Here is a 23764-nt window from a genome sequence, read left to right as displayed (position 1 = left end):
CAGTAAAAAAAAACTTCAGCTTCTGCAGGTCCTACTTATTAACAACCTTTGCAAAAAGATGCTAAGTTTAATGCAGCATTACACTTGTAATTCAGACTGGTAAGCAAAGAACTGTTGAGATACTGTTGGAGTATAGTGCCATAACTAATTAAACAAGTCTGATTGTCAAGATATTACAGACACCAACGAAAATTTGTTAGCATTGGTACTGCATAGTGAACAAGGATTGTATTTACTTCAGATACCTAACATGGTGCACAGGTATCCCGTGTAATAAAGAAACAAAGTACTAAAGAATTAATAGACGAAACCATAAGGTGAGCTGTAATGTATTAGTCAAGCAAATGTGTCTGTAGGAAAAAAGAAGGCATAAAAATACCAGAGCCACTTGTCTTACAAGCTTCATATCAAAAAGGATACTATAAATAACCAAAGATTTACCATAACTCAAGATACATAAAGATAAAATATGTCCACTACACCAGAAACAGCAAAAAGCCTCCACAGGATAAGTTATATTTGACTAAAAATGTTGCTCAGTTTATTTATGCAACATCAGCTATATTCTGTCAATTAGGCTTAGCAAATAATTAGGCTGACTGAATTTGTTAAAATGTCTTGCAATATGTTAGCCCATAATGAAGCGTTCCCACTTCTACAAGGCAAACAAAAAGGATAAATAAAATTGCTAAAGCAATTTTTTGCATTCTCCATGTTTACTTGCCAAACAACTTCTGAAATAAAACTCCACACCACAGGTGCATTTATGCTTCTTCAGATACTTTACCCTTTCAATCATGTCTCTGGTCTTCTGTGTTCCCACAGGAACATCATGAACACGGTACTGGTAACAAAGGTAACTCATCACAGGAGAAGGCGCATCAAATAACTCTCGTAAATATGAATAAAATCCGTATCGGCTGGAGAAGAGATAAAGTAAGCATCACAAATCAAATTCAGCAGGTAAGCAAGCTGAAGTTACTGAAGGGTCAGAAAGAAGTCCCACTAACCCAGAACTAAACTGGTGATAATTTGATTTGCATAAAAAATTCTAATATATAGCAACAAAACAAACCCACTGCATTTAAAACAATCCGAATACAATCAGATACATACTGTAATTCTTCAATAGGTCTGGATGGTAAAATTTCAGCACATGATTTATCCGGTGCACAAACAGCATTCACTCTTAGATTCTGACGATCACGCACCTATTATAAGATTATATTAGATTATTTGGTAAAGACCAGAAAAATAAACCATGTGCAAATAAAATATTAATTACGGATTCAGAGTCAGAATTATTTTCAACTGATGACCTCTGGAAGAACTTACAAATTCACTCTGGCTCAGAAATAACCAAGTTCTCTAAAAGCAAACTCTATTAACGTCCCTGAAAACACTATATGCTAGAGAAAATAAAAGCAATCAAAGAAACCCAGGGGCAAGTGCTCAGTCTAAAGAGCTACTTGTACGAGTGAAGATCAGTTGAGCTGGTTTAAAGCAGCCTTGAACTGAGTTCCACAACCACACAAGCAAGATACGCCCCCAGAACTTCAGATATCACTACTACTGTTCAGGTATAAAAAAGTGGTTAGTTTCCATGAAGAGTGGATGAGTCTTCAAAAACTGCAGGACAGTCTGTCACTAAATACACCTTTGTGCTGACTGTAGTTGGGAAATATTGTGACAGTTTAATAACGTATTTTCTGCTTTTTTCCTCTTGCATCATCTGCCTGACTTTCAAATGGAACAATCTTCTCACTGATTCAGGAGACAAGAGAACTATGAAAAAACAAGCTTAATTTGCTGCTTAGACCACTGCATGTCACAAAAGATGCTTCCTGCCTCTTTATTCAAAGGGCAGTGGAAAATTTTGGTACTAAATTTGTAGACTTCTGCTCTACCCATTTTCTTGTACACAGTATTTTCTACTTAAGTGATTATTGCCTTAAGGAAGGAAGAAAGGAGGAAGACAATCTAAAAAAAACACATCTTCTAATAGTCCTACATTTATCCAGTTAGTCTAAAGTTTAAGGAAACCTTAATTCTGAAGAAAATTTTTGAACACTACACATTATCCACTTGTTATGATATTTATCATACAGATTTACTCGCTAGACTCCCAAGTTCAGGGTTCCTACTTCAGTACTTAATAAAGTTCCAAAATTGGTGCCAACTTGCCTCCACCAGAAATGTCTCCATATCTTCTTGACACTCAAAAACGAAAGCCCTCAAGTCATTGGATGAAATGTGATTTTCAACATATTTTGCATGTCTACTGTCTTTCATATTGATCTAATAAAGAAAGGTAATGAGCAAGTGATTTAATACAATTCAACTTAACATCCCAAAAAACACTTCAAATAATCAAGATGATATCCACACATATAGTTAATGAAACCAAGAACGATGTCTTTAAAAATATATTTCTTTGCCTTTTTTTGCAACCAATTCTCTTGGGAGGAAACCTATGGTAAGTCACAGATCACTGTGCTTAATTTTTAGCCATCCATATCCATTTTCAGCACTCCTGGAGTTATCACCATCTCTCACCATACCACCTCTCCCGCTCCATCCTGGCCTTACGATTGAAACCACCCCCATCTTATGTCTAATGGCTCTGCTCCAGCACTAGTAAGGGTTTTTCCATTAGCAACAGAAAACATTACACTCCTTAAGCTGAAGTGCATTTGAATTCCTAAGAAAAATGCCCCACATACTTAAAATGGATGAAGCCTTCCAAATCTGAATGAAATGTTAATGTTTTTGGTTTTCAGTTGACTTTGACTAGTAATTAAACATCATGTCACTATACATGAAACACAAAGGCAAAATTACAGAGAACTACACAATTTAATAATCTCAAAACGGAGAAAGGCTGGGTACAGTTAACAGCAATTTGAAAGCTGGAATTTTTAAGTACACCAGACTAATTTACATAATACCAAAGTGTACTGGTTTTGGCTGAGGTAGGGTTAATTTTCTCCACAGTGGCCAGTATGGGGCTGTGTTTTGGGCCTGTGCTCAACAGAGGGTTCATTATACAGAGATGGTTGTCATCTCTGAGCACAGGTTACACAAAGCCAAGGCCTTTTCTGCTCTTTGTGCTGCCACAGTGGTAGGGCAGGGATGATGGAGACTGGGAAGAAACAGAGCCAGAACAGGTGACCCAAACTGACCAAAGGGATATTCCAGATCATCATCCTCAGTATACAATGTGAGAGGAAGGAGGTACACTTGGAGTGATGGCTTCCGAAACGTCATAGTTTAGGAATGGTATTCTTCAATTTAGAAGGCCCATTAAAATCATGGCACTGCTTGCTCCCCATGTCCCCTCCCTGCCTCCTGCTCCAGCAGGATGGAGTTGAAAACTGGAGGCAAAAAAAGGTAAAAATCATGGGTTGACATAAGAATAATTTACTGGAAAGAGCAATAAGATAAGAAAGCAACTAGTAACTGCAGCAATTTCAATAATAAAAGGTGTAAGACTAACAATTTACACCCCCAACAAATGCTGACTGCCCACTGTGACTTCTCCCAACCTGAAAGGCAAAATTACAGCAAGAGTCTCTTTCCACCACTCACCCTGCAAAGAGGTGCAGTTATATGGAACAAATTAGGGTCTGGCCACACCCTCTCAGCCACACATCCTCTCAAGCATTACCAAAATTTAACCCTGTCCTTGGCCAAAACCAAGACACCAAGTCACTGTCACACAGGATGGAGCCCAGCTCTCCTGGAGATGGCTGAACACCTGCCCATCCATGGAAATGGTGACTTAATTTCTTGTTTTGCTTTCCTCATGTGCATGGCTTTTGCTTTCCCTATTAAATTGTCTATACCATCAGCTGTCTAAGCTTTTACTCTTCTGATTCTCTACTGAATTCTGAACAGGGACAGTGAGTGAGCAGCTGCCTGGGCCTTGACTGATGGGCAGGGTTACACCTCAGAGAGAAAACAAATCCACATATCAATTGATGTCACAGAGGTTAATGAGGCCATATGTAAAAGTAAAGATATCTTTATTGAAGCATTTATAAAGTTATCTTGATGTGGTCTTTCAGGGAGAATTCAAAGTTCTAATGATAACAAGAAATATTTGGGATTCTATTCTAAACAAAAGTAATTTTAAACAGCCCTAGTACATGCACCAAGTGTAAGAATTTGTATATAAATATTCTGATATACTAATTTAAATTGTAGCAATATATTAAGTAAGTTTGCAATTCTGAAAAATGCAACTGGAGATCTTCATCCTCTTCACATTATATACTGCATATACTGCAAGCATGTATCGCACTAAAAAAAATAATATCCTCTTTGAAAATTTAGCCCTGCTATTTCTAGATCATACTTGAATTATCAAACCAAACCAAAACACAAAAAAAAACCAGCAACTGATTTCTGTGTCTCTAGATTGCTGGGTAGAGCAAACAAAATAACTACTCCGAGATCACAGAGGGAAGTAAGCACAGCTGAGCAGGTTGCGCTGTAAAGGCAGATACTCAATTGGCAACTGCTTTTTTAAGCAGCAACTAAGAACTACTTAAGTAGTAAGATTGGATAATAACTGGTTGCACCACAGAGGAAGCCTGCAACAGGCATCTTCTTGTGGAGGAAAGGAGCCATCCCACCTTACTCAATTACAACATTGCCTATGGAATTCTAATTATGAATATCCTGCATGTACTTGGCAGTACATTCCAAGATGTGTCTCAAAAGTCTCCCAGTCATTCTTGAAGCCTTGCAAGACATACATAATCTAACCGTTTACAGAGTGATATGCAAGTAAATCTTCTTACTTCAAGCATCATGGGTTCACAAGTTTTTTTTTTAAACTTGTCTTTGTTGTTTCTGAGCCACATAAGAGCAGAGTGCGTGTCTCGGAACCTCTGTTTAAGCTTCTCTTCCTTCACATGCATTATATTATTAAGTTGTCCAAGGCGATCAATTATTCCTGTAATTTAAGGTAGTGTCTTAAACAGAGTCCACAGTAAGTACACATTATAACCAGCATTTTCTGGTATCTAGTGACTACACTCCTCCAAAACTAAGGTTGTTGGTAAATGGAAAGAACTAAGTTTCTCTTTCCAGAATTGAGATGCTGCTACTTCTGAAGAAATCAAAAAAAACTATAAAAGCTTAAAATAGAATTAAAAACTTATCCAAAGATTAACAAAATAAGGTAAGCACAGTAAAGACACATGAATTTTGCCATGGAAGTATGTTTTTTCAAGACTTGTCCTACCTCTGTATCAAAAACAAAAAACTTCCCCAGAAGAAAGAGACAGTAGGACTAGTAATGTGAAATATCTGTTACTTCATGCTAGCAAAAAACAAAATGTATGACAAGAGACTGTGTATGAAAGCATCTACTATTCAGAAGAGACAGAGATCAGAACCTGAGAATTTTGTGCTACTCAAGATAAAATATAGTGTCTCCTTCCCTAGGTCACCTGGACTCCCTATCTCAGTTTCTTCTTGGATTCTAGGGTTCTTGGATTGCCAGACAGGTATGTGCAAATGAGCAACATTCACTTAGGAATATGTATATAACACCTTCACTAGCTGTCAAGTTTCAGTTTTTAAATTTTATTTCATTTATTAGAAAGGACTAATTGTAAATCCCGGACTAATGTAAAGAAACTCTGGAATTAAAGTTCATCTAAGAAGGAGAATTGCAGCATCTGCAGCTAACATACTACATACAATATATGAAGTAGCTAAAATATTGTCTCTTCAAAGCTAACTGCTTTCTCCATCAAGTTTGGGATTGCTTTTCACAATCTGCTAACTACAGACCTTCCTTTTTAACCAAAAAATCCCCCAAACCTCCAAATGCCAAAGTACTCTCCTTACTCAGATATCAGAAATACTGATTCCTTGAAGGATAGTTTCAAGGTCAATTTTTAATTTTGCATCTTCTTGTTCAATTTTGAAAGTGGTTGTTACTTTTAATAAAGCTGTTAACAAGAGAGAGGACTGCTATACATGTAGGCCAACTACAAGTAGTAGCTGAAGTAAACACCTTGAATTATTTCACTACAGCAGGACAAGGAGATTCTGTACAAGCAGATGCATTAAAGTAATAAAATAAATTGACAAAGAAAAACCTTAAGTAACTTACTTTTCTCTTCCCGCTCTTGGTTGGTTTTTTCTGCTCTTAGATCACTAACATCGTTATCAATATTTGCTTTCTCTTCTTGTAATTTTTTCAGCTCAGTATTAACAGCATCAATTTGTGGCTGAAGATTCTCACAGTCTGCCATTGTTTCCAGTTCACTCTGCCACTCTTCTATTATTTCTTGAGTTTGATGTATTTTCTTCTTCCTGTTTGTTTCTTCATCTTTTTTCATTCTGAATGCCTGATTAATTTCTTCAATCTAAAAATTTGGAGTATTTTGAACAAGAAATGAGTTTGGTACACAGAACCCACAACAAATACCTAGGATACCTGTGCAACTGCTATTAAATGCTTACATAACTGTGCACTCAAACCCCAAGAGTCTGTTACAGTTCCAACAGCACTATGACACAGTTCCAATAGCACTATGGCAGTTGAAGAACATAAGCGAAAATACAATCATGCCTATAAATCAATTTTTTAAGTTCCTACATTTTCACAAAAGCAGAACCTTAAAGGTTAATTAACTGACTAACAGTTGCTTAATACGTCTGAAGTTTAGTCTATGATTAAGTAAAATCTATAGCCCAAACATAACTTAGAAATTTTGACTTTGCATCCTTATACATTTCATTTACTATGCATTTCTTAATCAAGTGCATAGATGAGAATGTTTCACAGCCTTGAAAGGATGTTCCTTTTACAAGATGCAATATGTATATCCTTAGAAGCAGTAACCTACAGCCTCTACAGTGTGAGTAACTTCTCACACTATAGAGGCTGCAGCTTTTCAAAGCCTATCACAAATGGCATGTGTGCATATGTTTCTGTCAATCAATATATACACACACTGTCTATTTTAGTAGGCAACATAATTTATGCAGTATACACCTCTCTCTTAGTAATTCCCGTTTGACTGATAGAGTTCTAAAGATACACTGTGTACTAGAGGGAGGGAAGAGTACAAGCACTTGCAGCATCTTCATAGAAATTTGCCACTCTGCTAACAGAAGAGCAGACAAAAAAACCAAAAACAAACACCAAGAAAAGTCAGCAAGACTCTTACCTGTTTATCTTTCATCTCCAAAGCATCTTGTTTCTCTTTACATTTCTGGGAAATATTTCTGATTTCAGCAGTCTGCATACAGCAAGATATTTAAATTTACAGTCAATAAATTCAGTTATATTTGTAAAAAGTAGTCAGATTTTTAAGAACATCTTGTATATGCATAACTAAGTATTTACTCCCCATTTTACTACTGACAAAGCCATCCTTACCCACTTCTTATTCTTAACTGTATCTGTAGCATGTATAATTTCAGCAATTTGTCAAGACTTGCATAACAGCATTCATACTGTACTGTTCACAACCATTCTGCTGTAGGTCTGCAAATTTTGGCATGACATAGAGAGGAAGCGCCTAATCTGAAATTAAAATACCTCCATCCTTGATTTCAATGAAAATGTTACATTCAGATGCCTACAACTATAAAATGTTCTTGCCTCTTTCTCCAAACAAATTTTGCAAAGAAAGGTGATACTAAAGAGCAAGCAAGGCTTAAGCTCCTAGGAACAGGATGGCCAAACCAGGTTTTGTCCAAGTCATCCTACCTCTGAACTGCATTGTGCTAGAGCTAGATCCTACACAACTGAGCTCGACAATTTGTTGGCTCATGTGTAGGCATCCATGTCTCTGCTCTTTCTCTATGCTCAGCTTCTATAAAGCAGAAGAACAATATAGGTTGGAAGGAATTTCTTGGCATTACCCAGTCCCATCCTTTCTCAGAGCATGATTTTATTAGGTCAAGTTGCCCAGGCACTCACACAGCTGAGTTCTGAACACAGGGGAAATACACTATCCTTTCTCTGAAAACTGCATTCCTCCTTCCCTAAACCCTCAAGGCTGAAGCACTGTGAAGAGAATACTGGAACATTGTAGAAGGATAGAAAGACTGCAAGTAAATTCCAGTGCAGACATGGAAACCAACACAGCACTCCCAGCAGAAGAAATGTCTTCCTATGAAAAGTCATACTGAAAACACTAAGTTGCATAAAAAAAAGGAGAAAATAAAACTATGCAGAATTTTTTCTCTACCCCAATCTCAAAAAAGCCCCCAAATTTTAAGACTTGTGCAGACGGTTTGCATGAAGTCAACACAGAAGAAATACATCTGGGTCTTTCAGCTGACTGCTGTCAAGTAATGATTATGTGATGCTCTTTTCAAAGAGTTCACAGAGGCAGCCTGAAGAGGAAGCTCTCTCCAGGAAACTGATACACAATGTTCACAAAATGGTTCTGAAGGCTCTCAAAATTGGGGCACTACTAAGGAACCGGGATTCTGTTTTTCAGTTACCACTGTATTTTCAGTTACATGTTTCTAGACAGACCGGTCTACAGAACAGACAAACAGCTAGAATTGTCTTTATGATTTTCATTGCATAACCAAAAAAGACTGCTTTACACCATTAAATATTGCTAGAAAACTGCATTACATAGTTAACTCTGTTCAAATGCCTTTAAAGAGCCTGAAGAAACTGTTCTGAAAATACACCATTTCAAACTTTTCCTATAAAATGGGTCAGTTTCTTTTTTCCACATTCTACATGACACACTCAAACCACCAAGTCTTAGCAAAAATTTTTATTCTAATCCAGAAATTGAAAGGGTTTTTACACACAGAAACAGGAGAAAAAGTAATACAATGTCTGGATATATTAATGTAATTCCCAGAATTACTCCACCTTTCTTTGCTGTTCAGCTCCTTCCAGACAAAACTACAAATCCATACTCAGCTTTTTGCCAACAAACTTCAAGAAAGACAAAATGAAGGTGTGCTTATTTCTGCTCTCACATAAATATCCTCATGTTAAGAGAAAGATCTCAAGAAGCAGTCAGAATTAAAGTTATTTGATAATGGATATAAGCCTCGAGCAAAGGATCTGAAGAGAATTATATTCCCTACAGGTCTGTGTATCCAGAACAGAGCAGACTTAAATATTAAACTGCTTTCCTTTAATGGCAAATTGAAACTAATCAACTTCTTCTGGCTCACAGAATATTTCACCTGTGAAATTCTTGCCAAATGCCTGCATTTGTACAAAGACAGAATTTTAAGTTATAAAAAATTCAAGCAGTCTATGAAAAGGTGAGGAACTAATCATGACAGAGCAGCTTAAAGCCATTATAAGCTACTTAAGTCTTGCACTTTCATACTACATCAAAACTATCTCCTGACAGGGCAACCAGCACTGATTCTCCTTTCCAAAGACATTTCAACAGCCCAAGTCTCAAAGTATGTGTGAGGGAAATCCATTTCAGCAGCTGAAAAAAAAGTACTTCATGAAAGTCCAGAAAGCAGCAATACGTGTCTCAGATCTTCCTAACTTGTCTGGTATCTTGCAAATAGCTAATGCCATAACAACATATATAATACATACCCTTACATCTTTTTCCACAATTCTGGACTCTGAGCTCAAGACAAAATTATAATCATTCAATCTAGACTTGAACATATCATTTAACATCAGAAAAAACAGCTTTGGAAGCGTTAGAGTATAATACTATATACAGAATATTATTAGTTATGAATAAAATACAGAATTGTAACTCATCACTGGAAAGTCGTATTAAGAGTATCTCACTAAGTCTTCTATAAATTACTTATTTCCAATTTATCCTCTTTCCTTCTTCTTGTATTTTTGGCTACTGGAATACTGTAGAACAAATGTACCTAATCCAATTTCCAGACATAAATTATTTACTTATTATTAATTCATTAATTAATAATTAATTAGCACACAGTTAACCTTTTGAATATACCGTATATGAAAGTTTTACTCTACAAGCTTAGACTGAAAAGAAAAATATGCTGAGTCAAGAGTATAAATTAATCATCTCGAACATTCTCTCAGGTTTTCTTCCACTGTTTTGTAGGAAGTGCCTTTGCTGAGCAAGCTCCCTGCAAGTTAAAACTAAAATGATCACTGTTTGTCCTAGGTATCTTATAGAAACAAAGTACAACCTTTAACAAAAAAGATTACTTTGATGTGAATACAGTCCAATACTTCCAAGAACAGAGGTACCAATGATTAAGTAGAACTGCTCCCAGTTCCAAAAAAACAGAGTAGTTTGATACATATGTGTAAAACCTAACACAGTAAGACCAAGCAATGAGAACAAAGTTTATCAATTCACAAGCATGAAGGCATTGTTGCATTATGAAAATCAACTTCAATTTTCCAGATGTTAACTTTTCTCTTAGAAAGTACATTTACCCTTAAACAACAAAAACCTTCAAAACAAAAAGCCCAACCAGACCAAAAAAAGGCAACAGCAGTAAGACTGCAACATTTTGGAACACTGAGGTATTTTGCCTCACAGCACAATAAACTCTTGCAATACCGTAGGAGACAAAACCTAATTACTCGTACCAAAGACTTTTCTTATAATTATGAGGGACTTGAGTACTTCCTAATGTTAGTGTAGCATTTATCACAACAAAAACAATGTTGTGAACAACAATCTGTTGGAGTTTTTTGCCTGGTCTTTCTGCCCTGGTTTTGGGTTTGTTTTTTATTTGGGGCAAGGGTGTGTGTTTTGGCGCTTTTTTTTTTGACAAAGCACATAACTAGTTTATTAACTCAGAGTGTATTAAATGCCACTGAAGTTTCAGACCCCCATTCTACAAACAGAACTCACTGCAGCAAACAAACATTCTCATGTGATCATTTAACTTTGGTTATCCACTACAAATTTGTGCAGCTTATACACACAGTGACTTCCAGTCTGAATAGCAAATACTAGTCAAAATCCTGCAGGAAGTTACAGTACTCTTATTTTCCATATGGAAATAATTTTTTTTTTCATAAACTCAGGAAGAGCAGCTGTTACATAAACTGTAACATATAAGTAGGTTTACCATTAAAATCCCTTATGCATAAAAATATTCACAACTAATGAATGATTACTGTCTAATTAAAAAATGAAGTCCTACTTATGCAATTATGCTCAATATTAGAAGAATGCTTTTAGGCCAGCAAAGTTGTAATTTACCTTAAATAAACCATATTTCAAGAAGATAAGAGGAGTGAACATCCCACAAACCCAAACCACAGGACAGATGAAAACAGGCATCTAATTTAATGGAAGCACTTAACTTGGGGAAACTACAAACAATATATCCTAGCAGATTTTAAAATTTCTCTTTATTGAACATTAAAGATTTGCTTTTACAAAACCAAGAGCAGACAGAAGAACTGCTACTAAAGGTTTACTAAGGAATATATTCCTTGAACAGACACAGAGAAGGTACTAAGAACCAAGGGCACAGGTGCATCAGGAAAATTTCTGCTGAAACATCATTATGACACACTAGGAAAAACAGGTTATTACTTTACATTTTACAAAGCTGAACAGAGAGAACCTGAAATATTACCTATGTTAAACAAGAACTTCAATACCTACATTATCTCTGGTTTTCATATCCAGATTGTTTAAATTTTCTTCAGCTTCTTGAATTTTTCTTGTCCATGGGGCCTGCATTTCTCTCAGACACTTCAGTTCTTTCTTAACTTGGTTTCGGCACTGTTTCACTTCTTCATGCTGTTCACGAACATTTTCATATTCCTTGGAGGAATTGAAAGTAAAACAATTAAAAACTGCTGTATTCTATTGCAGAGTTTTATACTGTCCAAAGGTTTTATTTAACTGTTCATGAGTTTTAGAAAAATATCTCTTTCAGAAACTAGCATTACAGCAACTATTTAATTAATACTGTTACTAGTTCAAATGACAAATAGTTATAGGAATCATTCAGTCCTCAATGAACAAGTACACATTATTAATACTTCTTAAATAATATACAATCAACTAGAAGAAACAACCCATTTGTCTGCAATTACGTTGTCTCCAAGTTCATCTGGGATCATGGAAAAAACCCCTTAGCCCCTCTCTGTTCATAGTTTGAGACTACTTACACAGGAGTCTAAAAGCCAAGGAGCAAATAACCAGAGACACTTGTGGAGAGTTTTGTACAGACGTGGCTTGAGGAAAAAAGGCCATGATCATATACAGCTGGTTAAGCAGTAAAAAGCAGCTGTAAGCAGTAAGTTCTCAGCCTTTTTCCTTACGAGAAAAACAACAACACTGTGTCCTTGAGCAAATAACAAGAAAAACACGGTGAAAAACATGGTGCCCTTGAATGTAGTCAACAGCAGGATGTAAAAACAAGTATTAGCCTCAACAAGAAAACCACAAGTATTTTGAGAATGTAGCCACAAAGGAGGGGTTGACATGTAATCTGTAACCAATGATGAGCTTAGCTTTTGCAATATGTATGAGCTTAATTAACACTACTATAAAAGTATGTAAGCTGGATCAATAAATCTGAGACCAATGATCATCAATAGGATGTGCTCGTCTCCCTTCACTTCCGACAGACACTTCTGGGAGAAAGAAAAGAAAACGAGCTGGACAGATTGTCAGAGCAAGTAACAGACACAGCCACTGCTGAAGTAAACCAAGGGGAGAGAGTTTTGGGGAAACAAAATACTTTTGGGGAAAAAAACTCCACCACACACCACAAACAACAAAGCCATTGCTATCCAGAAAGTTTAACTCAAGATACATTCATAAGAGAAAAGAGATGGTAAGCAGTAGGGTGACCAAGAACCTCCACTTCAAGAAGATGGGAATTTTGTAGAGAAAGTAGTTTAAGCTAAAGGAGTCATTATTAGTGATTTTTCTGTGTGTGTTATACTCTCTGGAGATAAAAAAACATTAAAAAAGGAAGGAACAAAAAGAAGGGGAACCTCTCCCCAGCCCCTCCAAACTAAGAAACATAAGAGAACCATACATTCCATGAAAGCTTCATGAGGAAAAAAAGTAAGATGTTCAGAGGTCCAGAGAGAGGAGTAGATTCAGGTATACAGGGGGACAGAGGAAGGGAAGGCTGCTTGACTTTGCCCCTTATTCAGAACATATGCCTAGTTATCACAAGCCCTGGAGGTTCCCTGGAGGTTAATATTACAACAGTAACAGTAATGGTAATAATAATAATTTTACATGAAGACCACCTGGAAGCTAATTTTAACAGGTGAATTGGCTTTATGTGCTACCACTTTTTCATAGCTACTTAACTAACCTGACGAATCACAGATAAATCAAACTAGGCTACAAAATCCAAGGTCTTTCTTCTAAAAGTATTTGATGAAAGCTGCCGCAATTCTGCAAAGTACAGTCAGTAGCCAGTGCTACAAACTTACAGAGATAAAAGGATTATATTTTCACTTATCTGAAAGATTAAGCTTAAAATTCAGCTCTGCTCTAAATAAGGCATTTTATTTCAAGATTAAAGCAAATGCACACACATACAATTACACTTCAGATTCCACAAATACAAAGTATGAGCAAGTTCCACAGAACTGTCATGACATAAAATATTAAAAGAATTTGCTGTGTAAAAATTAAGAAATTCTGACTCAATCAAAATACAGAGATCTTGTGTATCTGTACTCAAGTAACTCTGATGCTTGTAATTATGCACTCCACTAAAGACCTGCAGAACTCTGAAAGCATTCCAGCTTTCTCAAGAGATGTTTGCATCTTAAACCAATGTTTTTCTTAATTGTAAACATGAGGAGAGGAAAAGAAGAATGGACGTAGCTCGACGAAAACACATCTTCAAAACTACATGACATGATTCTAGGAATTACGGAGTTCTATGGAACCTAAAGTATGTTCAAAAACTTATTAGACATAGTTATATGTGAAAATGGTGTAAAATTCTCTATATATAGAAACAGTTGTCACTGTCTAGAAAAAAAAAATCACTTGACAAAAAAATCTTCCTCAGGTAAAAAGCAGTAGAGTCTTCAGAATTAAAATGCACTTCAACAGTGATCAGAACATGAAAAAGTTCATCACCAGACTTCTCTTTTCCTCTGTGATTAAAAAACAGTCTAATGTCATATTTGAGTTATCTATCACATTTCCAGGCTGTCTGTTTCTCTATTTCACAACATCATGCAGTGTTTATACATCTGCCTTCCAGCTGACTTAAAATTTCAGGTGTAGCTATTCTGCTTGGTTACAAAGGTAAATTCAACAGGTAGGTGTGTTTAGTATTCAAGTTGAAATCTGCATTTAGGGGAGGACGGAGCAAATGAAATATCTTCACATCAAATCACCACTTCAGATTTGAAGCAGCCACCTGATACTGACACTTCGCAGACATCGTTCCTCTACATTTCTATCTACTGATGGGCATCTTACTCTTCTAGTATATTAATTACAATCGACTTCCAATCCCTAGAATCTGGTTTAAATCCAGAGAAGAAAATAGCAGCTAAATAGTTTAGTAAAGCTAACGAGTCTTTGCTACAACAGAAGGATGAATAAACTCCCATACTACTCTCAATTTCAGTAAACCCCATTTTAAAACACAAACCCATCAATTTATTCTAAGGACTACACAGTGCTAGGTCAAAACAAAAAAAACCTCCTCATGCTCTTGCAGAACAATGCAATTCTTCTCTTAGAAAGAGGTTGGTATTTTTGCAATGTAAGAGAAAACTAAAAATTCTGTCACAGTTTAACAAATCACAAAACAGCAACATAATGTGAAATTTTATTATAGCCTGTAATTCAGATATCCTCTACCTAGTAAAACAATTACATCAATGCCCTTCGATTTCAAATGTAAATTAAGTACATGAAAGATCTTGTGTTAAAATTTATTAGAATTTCCCTATAGTCACTGCTCTCAGCATCTCTAAAGTGCACATTTACCTTAAGTTCTCTTCTCTTTTTCGTCAATCTAATATACACTACTGATTTCTGTACTGTCAATCAGAACTCCACCAAGGTGTCAAAGCACACTGTTGTTTCCATGGATTTGGGGGGCCAAAAGTTACAGTGAACTGAGTGCAACCACTAAGAGCCTTTAACATACTGAGCAATATAAACTGTCTAGAAGACAGCAGTGGAAATAAGGTGTTTAATCAAAGTCTGACTAAACTTGCTTAAGTATGACATAACTAATAGCAATATTCTCTAGTTTGTGGAAGGCAACTTAATTGACAGCAGATAAAATCATTAGCTTAGTCTTCCTTTATCAGTGTCCAGAAAGCCTTTAGAGCGCTGTATAAGCAAGTATCTTACAGCAGAGAACAATCAGCATCAGTCTACATTTATTACGCAACACCAGGCTAACACATGTAGTAGAAAAAATCCTACCATTCAGAAAGTACTGACATCACAGAAGGTATATCCTACTTCCTTAATACCTACCACCATCCATCTATTTAAACTGCTACTCCTAAATCCCCCTGCTGTTAGCAAGATGATTTGAAGGCAGTGATGGGATTCCCAGTTGCTCAAGATGCAAAGGCCATAATGCTCTTTGCATAGCCATATGAGGCTTCATTATATGCAAAATTGCAAAAGTAAGCGTTCTGCATTCTTCACGAGCAGTAAATCCAGTTTTCTGGAAGTTCTATATCTGCATTTCATTAACTCTATACTTATATATAATATAATTAACTCTAAGCTTGCAAACAAGGCAAACAACATATTGTTTCAGTAAAGTGAAATCTCCATCAGTTTGAGCTGTTTAGAATCATTTCATCTGATTGATCATTCAACACTAAACTAAGGTAGTATTAAAGTGTTCCTCAGAAATACTTACTTTGATTTGTTTAAATGACCTGCTCTTTACTCTAGGCTCTTTCAAATGTGTTTAAATATTTTTCTGCTCAAATGCTAATATTTTTGAGATTGGCAACTTAAATTCAGTGACATGTCTGTCATGCACACTAAACTTCAACTAATAAATTAAGAGGAATATAACCGCTAAAAAATTTTAACAAAAAACCTGTAAAAAAGTTACAGCTGAAGAAGCAAGCAGACCTGTCTAGAGCTTAAACCAGTTGCCTCTGCACAGAATAAAAGGAGTACTACTCTTCTTGGCCTGCACTACTGGCTTTCCTAAATGTGCAGGTGCCTGAACAACTACTTGAAGCAACCTATGCAGCTAGGTATGTAAGCAAACATCACAGTTAGACCAAGAACAGAATTTCAAGAACTGGCCTGCTTGCACTAAGCATTAAACAATGATACTCAAATACTCCAGTCACACTTCTTCTAAAGCAACTTTTGGCCTATTTCTAATTTCACAATCTTAGAGAAAACAGGTTAAGTGAGAAAGACACTGGAAATTAAACTTACCACCCATGGCCTTTTCCTCTCGAGCATCTCTATTAAGTCTACATGGCGCTTGCATTCATGGTATCTTTCAACATCTTGCTTGTACCGTTCAACCCGCTGCTTCATTTTCTCCAATGAGGTGGTTTTTTCTCTGAACAAGTTCTGTAATATATAATTTCAGGTTTTACAGTATCTAAACAGTTCCCAGAAAATAGTCTACATCTCACCTGCACATTAAAGCAGAAATTTACCATCAGAGGAGACATTTTAGTACAGCACTAAGTGGAGGGGAACCATCCAAAACAACAGGAACAGAAGAACAAAGGATTAAAAGAATGGCCTGTATGGCTAAGGACAGACATTGCTCCCGGAACACCAGTCCTTTTCCTTTTTGTCTGTCTCTTTGTTTTCGAGAAAGCGAGCAACACTAAAGCAAAGGACTATGCTTTAATTCATAAGCCAATGACCTATAGAAGACAAAAATATTTGTCTAGGAAAGTTGCTGCCAGTCAAAAATCCCAAAGAAAGGAGTACTTGACAGCAGGCATTTCTCATCTTTTAGGTCTGGACCATTTGCACACATCTTTGTACTTACAAGCATGTGAGTGTCAGAGTGAATGAGTTCTGAGAGAAGAAGATTATTTGGTAAAATCAACTCACCACAGACTTGGTAAATAAATACCACTTTCTAATTCTGTTACATGTCAGGGTAATATTTATTTCACTTTTCCTACATTCACTGCTTTCTAAAGAACATATTTACCTCTAGTTCTCTTTCCTTTTCTCTGAAATTTTTCAGTTCGCAATGGAACTGGTACATTTCCGGAGAACCAATGGACTTTTCAGTGGCTTCGAGCAACTCAGTCTTACTCAATCTTGTAAATTCTCCAACTTTGTCCTACAAAATTTTAAAAAGTTATAAAAAATATAGGATTAGTTAGACCAGTGCAATACAGTAATACTGGATTTATTCTATGCTAAATAACTCTGTCATAGTTAATGACCATCTCATGGAGTAGCCATCAAGCCTTCTAGAAAATTCCTTCTCAGGATGTTGAAGCAGCCTTGCAGTATAAATCTTTTGCAGTATAAATACTAGGACTAACAGGAAAGTTAAGCCACATAGAAGTTATTATTAAAGCTGGCAGACAAGGCTATTTAAGTATTTCTGTTGAAATACTGAAATACTCTGAAATACTCTGGTGAGCAGAGTTGCTCAAAACTGAGACTGATGCAAGAAGTGTGCTTGCTGTTGGTATACTGGGAGAGAACAAATAAACCAGAACTATCAACACTGTAATACTGACTGAACTAACTGTACTAAAGAGAAAAAGTTCTTTTAAAGAAAAAGGTGTATTACCAGAGTATGCTGGAAGTTCCAAACAAATACTGTACATAGGTGAAAATGAACGATACGTCAGCTGGCATATTTTTATTTCTGCAGTGTTAGCTTTCTAAACTTTAATGCTCTTCTGTCTTCTTGAATTCAACAATAACCCCATGAATAGGCTCTGATAAGGTTTCCTTTCAGTATCATTCCTGATGATCCACATGAACTGGGAAGGAATCTGTCACAACTTTAGGGTGCAGTGTGAAGCAACCTAGCTTTCTACACATGAATCCTGACCTGCTTTAACATGCATTTAAATACAGAAAGTGCCAGTAGTATTCTTTAATCTCTCTCCTTTAAGACTTACTTTCCATTAGAATGATTTTACTCTTAAATAATTCAATCCTATACATCATTCAGCCCTATGCTCAACAAAGTGCTGACATTACCAGAAAGGCTGTATTAGCAAGTGCTGCTACTTGAACATGAAGACAGGGAACATCAGCATCTCTCCTTTCAGAGTCAACATGTACAAAACTGTCCAATTAGTGAGCTTTAAAGGTCACACAGATCCTCTTTTCTTTCACCATCACACCAGCATGGCTGCCTCAACCCTCTTGTTCTTTGTGCTGTCCCACTGAACTAGGCACAGTGCTGCTAAAGCTAACCAGCAACAAAATCTTCTCAAACCACAGCACTCCATTTGCACACACCATCTTCCAAAATTGATTCATACCTGAGGAAGAAACTGGCACAAATTGTCCACCTGGATGTTTAAGGCTGCAATTTGTTCTTCTACTGTTTTCAGGGTCGCTGGTTTTCTGTTGATAAACCACACTGATGTGTTGTTCACCACATAAATCTCACGTGTGATAAGAATATTTTCTGGTGACTTAAACCTGATTAATAGAAAGAAGTGTTTACACTTCCAAGAACATCTGAAAAGTGTTCCACCTTTAAAGGTTACCCAGTGTCAAAGTATTGTTAAAATTTAGAGATAGCTAAGTATTTAATATACATTAACTGGACAGTAGCATCAGATTCCTATTTTCATGACTCAGAAAATATCCAGTACTTCAGTGATGAACTAAACTCACATAGGAAACATCAAGAATATCTGCAAATCTTAACTCAGAAGTTACTTACATAAATGAGATGCTCATGCTGAATGTATGAAACACTTAAAAGTCGTTACAAATATGAACAGTTTCTTAAAAGCATAATCTGTGTGATGATAATAAGTTTTAAAATTGGTGTGAAGGAGGTACAGTACATCTTTAAGTATTAGTACACAGAAATATATCAGTAACCTATGTATATATACTCAATTAGAGAAAAAATAGCATACAACACAAAAATAATGTATCTTCTGTGGTTTTTAAAAGCAGAAAATGAAAATAAGTAGTTTTCATTTAGTTTTCTAGCTCCATACTATTTTCAAAAATTTAGTCTGGTCAAGATGTAGCAATAACAACTAAGTCAAACTCCTGGAATTTTGGTTTACCATTTTGATTTAAAAATTGCCTAGTGCCTGTTAAGCACACTCTTAAGGATGGGGAATATAGACTTGCAGAGTGACCATGTACCTCAGGACATTTAAGAATGAAGTGAGTACACATCTGCTGCCAGTGTTTGGACTAAGCACCATAGGGACATAATCCTATTTCTTGATTACTGAACTACTACTTCCTGCATCACCTCATTTTAATTTATGAGGCTTCATTCCAAAGACCTACAAAGCCATGCTCCTTCCTTTCATTAAAATAAAATCATTTTACTATCATAACTTGGGTGTAGCTACATTTCAAGTGCCAAATTCAACAAAGGCAACACACGCCTACAGAACTTCAATTTTTAGTTCCTGTCAATAAAGCAATCTTCAGCATCGTCTCCCATCCTACATGTTGCATTCAAACATTTTCTACCAATCAGACAAAGGACTCAACTACACTGCAACCATGACATGCTAGGTCTAATGAGCTATGAAACACAGAATCTTCACACATTGCAAGATTCTCTCTGGAATTTCAAGTAACACTGGAATATATTTATGTTAAAACAACGGCACCATCTACTTGAAAGACATCCTATCTCCTGAATACATCTTGTCTGGCCAAACACTAAAGAAGGTCTTACTTGATCATTCCCACAATAACCAAAATGAACAGACAAAAATTTTTCCAAGGCCTGCTGCAGGTTTTTTTTTGTCTCAATAAAATTTTCTTTTTAGAGAAAATAAATTTTCTCTAAAATTCTGATCAGGGTGGCCAATTGTTATGCAAATTAACACAGGCTATGAATCAGGTCACTATCTCTATTTTCTCTTTCATTCAGGGCAACAGACTAGGCTAAGGCTTGTTAAAATCACCTGTGCCATAGCATCCACAAAAAAAGCTGCATTGCCCTATACATAAGCTACTAATAAAATTTTAAGTCCAAAAGATTTCCAGTTGCTCTGTTTTGCCACAGCTTACCTACAAGACTGTATTACATGGAATTAGTCAGATCTTTTCTTTTACTTCTATCCGTATGTGATGTTTTCAGTGAGAATGTAGGGAAGCCCCTCCTTCCAGCAATATCAGTATAAGAAAGTGAAGATAGAACAATCTGTTTTAAAACTTGGGCTTTTGTCCTTTTTCTTTAATGAAAAGAATTCCAACCACCACATAGTGATGGCAGGAGTGACAAAATCATCAGAACCTTAAATGTAACCAAAAGGTAAACACACCATACAGAACTATCTTTTTCTATGCATTTTTTGTACATCAAGACAAGGTGAAATGCTTCAGAAAGCAAGATCAAGAGTATCCATCACTGCTTATTTCTTGTGTGATAACTAAATAACTTTATGTTCTGAAGCATGCAGAAATCAAAAAAGGACAAATTAAGCCTAAAGACAAACCTCTGCACAACAAATTTTTTTCTCACAAGTTTGTGAATTGCTGTGTGGGGAAATGACCCAATTAAAAGCAAATGAGGAAAGAGTTTTACTACTTACAGTTCAATTTCCACTATGCCTTTCATGCACCCCTGCTTCACAAACAGACCAACCTACAAAATTAAATTACAAGTTGTTATTTCAAAATAAAATGTATTATCTTACAAGAATACACATTTGTATAATGGAGCTACTTAACAATGTAGTTTATTGAAAACTCACAATTAAAAGCAAAATAAAGCAATAACTAAAAATAAAGGAAGACACTACTATCCTCCACCATGAGCATTAGAACCTCCTCCACACAATTTCTGATCAACTTGAGCCTCCAAAACTGAACAAATTATAATCAGCAGATCCACAGACAGGAAGAAGTTCTTGTGAATTTGGGGAACAAAGACAAGAGAAAAGACAGTGCTGAGTACCTGTACTAGAACCGACGACTCTAATAGTATGAAAACACATCATGAGAATTAAAGAGAAATACCAACACACAATATTGCCATCCAGTCAATTCCCATGTTCCCATTTGTTTATGACTGAGCAGCTTCAAGAGAATGTGTGCAATCATTCAGGCACCCAGATTCATTGCTCCAAACCTACTCAGAGAAATTGCATCCAACGAGAATATCCAAGAAAGCAAGTGCAAAAATTTGAAAATGTCAAGATATTACCTTCCTACTACAGAATCAATGCTTATCTTGACAGTAAAAAGTGAAAATCGAGTAGAACAATCCAAATTCCATTTAAATCAAAGATCAGCGCCTCTATGCTTTCAGATGAATTTTCAAGACGCATTAGTATGTTATTTCTAGAGGTACTACGTATTTTGAAATTTATTTTAGACTTTGTCTATTCCTCCCTTAGTTGGTACTTCTTATCAAATGTTTAAGCCATTAAGTGGCATTTTTCTACCCCACCGTGTATGCTTAGTCATCTTCAAATAAAATCTCTAGTCAACTCAGACTGCCCTACAATTTAGGTGTTTTCATTTCATAATTTATACAAGACAGCTAGTAGTTAATTAAAATAACTCCCCTTTGTCTCTGGACCAGGTTACTCTTCAATTCAGATGCCTCACTTTTTATAAAAGTAAAGTAAATCAAGGAAGAGAGTCTTTCCCCCATCCTCTGCTAGACAGTGCTCTGAATGAAATTCACCTTAACTATGAAAATTACAAAAGCTCATAATTACCTTATCAGCTCGCCCTAAGAAAGCAGGTTTTCCAGCCAGTCCCAGGCAGATGGCACAAACAATACTTGACTTGCCTGTGCCATTAGCACCAACAACCACGTTCAGGTTGGGCCCTGGATGTACTTCACAGACAGTGTATGTCCTGGAAAGCACAGCAAGTTTTTGAATTTTAAAACACTATATTACCTTTAAAAAAAAAAAAAAAGGAACTTGCTTAGAAACATTTCATTACTTTATTAAACAGATAAAATTACCTCCTTTAGACTCAATTGTGAAATACCATTTTGTAAGAAAGTCTCGTAACATTTCAGTGAAACACGATGAAAGACATTCCCACCAGGCAGAGTACTCAGAACTTTCTTTAAAATCAGTGACTGTGCAGAATAAAATCCAGCAACAGAATAATAACTTTTTAAATAAACTTACCAGGATCTCATTTTATTTTATGCATCAAAAAGAAGACAGAAAACAGATAATGCAGTAGCTTTCTGGAGTTCAACTCGTATCAAATCATCCCCAGTGTTCGGGTTTTTTTCCTAACTGCATTAGACATCTTTCACCATGTGCATCCAGAATGACTACTGCAATAGTAACTACGGGAAGAGACCAAACTCATCCATGCAAACTCAAGTTAACACCCTAAATTTATAAGGAATCATTTGACGAATTTCCTATTCCTGAACTGTGCCAAACACAGAGAGCTGAAATACTACCACAAAAGGAGGAGTACAAAGTACATAACGGCAATATTACAAACCATATACCTGCGGAAGAGAAGGTACATGAACCCTTAAGGAGGATTTAACTACTATCTCTGAGGATTCAATTAACACCTAATATGTGACTCATGCGCTACACTACTGAAGATTTTCAAGGCTAGCATGGAGCAGTAAGAAAATGGTCCGACGATTCCTGCTGGTCTAAATACGTCCAAAAACCATGGTATTCGCAGTACAGAGCAGGTGGAAAAAATACGTGCAAAGACCACACACTCTTCATCCTAATGGGTCTCAAGGCGTCGCCACTGCCTTACGAGGGCTTTCTGCAGTCCCCCCTTCTCCAGTGCTTGGCAGCCTCCTGCCTGAGAGACGAAGAGCACGCAGAGGCTGCACGGCCGACAGGAGCCATCGTCTCCGGGCAAGGCTGCCCAGCACCGGGGAACGCGCTGCCAGGGAAGCGACACTGACAACCCCTGGGACTCGTAACCCACACAGCAGTGTCTCCCAGCGCCCCACGCCCAGTAAGACATCACCTTCCCTGGAACATCGCTTCCCGCACCCCCCCCGCCAGCCCTCGGTACCCGCGCGACCCCGCTGCGCTGCTTCGGCCCCCCTACAGCGGGGCGGAAGGAGCAGGCCGCGGCCGCTCAAGGGGGAAGAAACGCCCCCCGCTCACTTACAGGAAGTTCTTCATGAAGATCCTGACGATGGAGCCCAATACGAAGGGGGATTCACCACGCTTCACAGCTTTTCCCTTTTCCCACGCCGCCATGTTTCCCCCAGGCCGCCCTCCTTGCCCCTTGGGGCTGAGCCCGCGCCGCGCGCTCGGCCCAGTTGCCCGGGGAGGAGGGCGGGACTGAGCCGCCCTAAAGCTCCTCATTGGCCTGGAGCGCCGGCGCCCATTGGCTGGCGGGGCGGGGCGGGGCGGGGCGTTGCGGCCCCTGTTGCTGTGGCAGCCGCGGCGCAGCGCCCTGCGGGGGCCGGGTTGGAGCGGTGCCCAGCCCCGCGTTCCGCTGCCCGTGCGGGCCGGTCACCGCCGCGTTCCCTGCGTTCGTTTACAGCGTTATGAGCAGCTGGGCGTGTTTAGTTTGGAGAAGACTGAGAGGGAATCTCATTGATGCAAAGGCGGATGCCAATAGGAGGTTGCTAGACTCTTTTCAGTGGTGTCCTGCGACAGGATGAGGAGCAATGGCCATAAAGTAAAGCTCAAGAGCTTTCCTCAACATGAGAAGAATTTCTTTATATTGAGGGT

General features: G+C 37.3%; 1 protein-coding gene across 5 annotated transcripts in view; it reads right to left on the bottom strand.

The window, feature by feature from the left end:
- Positions 1-23353, bottom strand: part of SMC5 (structural maintenance of chromosomes 5) — a 43902-nt gene extending 20549 nt beyond the window's left edge. For 4 of the 5 annotated variants that reach the window (XR_010031028.1, XM_063179654.1, XM_063179657.1 and 1 more), the window contains exons 1-13: positions 23193-23353; positions 21794-21935; positions 20660-20712; positions 18398-18560; positions 17095-17229; positions 16353-16493; positions 11592-11753; positions 7194-7265; positions 6131-6386; positions 4806-4960; positions 2185-2298; positions 1117-1211; positions 788-920 (exon numbers count right to left, since the gene is read on the bottom strand). Coding sequence is in view for 4 of the 5 variants with exons in the window: in XM_063179654.1 (XP_063035724.1) it covers positions 788-920; positions 1117-1211; positions 2185-2298; positions 4806-4960; positions 6131-6386; positions 7194-7265; positions 11592-11753; positions 16353-16493; positions 17095-17229; positions 18398-18560; positions 20660-20712; positions 21794-21935; positions 23193-23284 (1713 nt within the window). In the remaining variant the exon portion in view is untranslated. The remainder of the gene's footprint in view (positions 1-787; positions 921-1116; positions 1212-2184; positions 2299-4805; positions 4961-6130; positions 6387-7193; positions 7266-11591; positions 11754-16352; positions 16494-17094; positions 17230-18397; positions 18561-20659; positions 20713-21793; positions 21936-23192) is intronic. The other variant, XM_063179655.1, reaches the window with a different exon arrangement.
- Positions 23354-23764: the final 411 nt, after the last annotated feature.

The sequence above is a fragment of the Melospiza melodia genome, chromosome Z (genome assembly GCF_035770615.1).
Source record: "Melospiza melodia melodia isolate bMelMel2 chromosome Z, bMelMel2.pri, whole genome shotgun sequence".
Taxonomy (NCBI): domain Eukaryota; kingdom Metazoa; phylum Chordata; class Aves; order Passeriformes; family Passerellidae; genus Melospiza; species Melospiza melodia.
The sequence above is the reverse complement of the archived record's forward strand: the minus strand, read 5'-3'. Positions and strand labels throughout refer to the sequence as shown.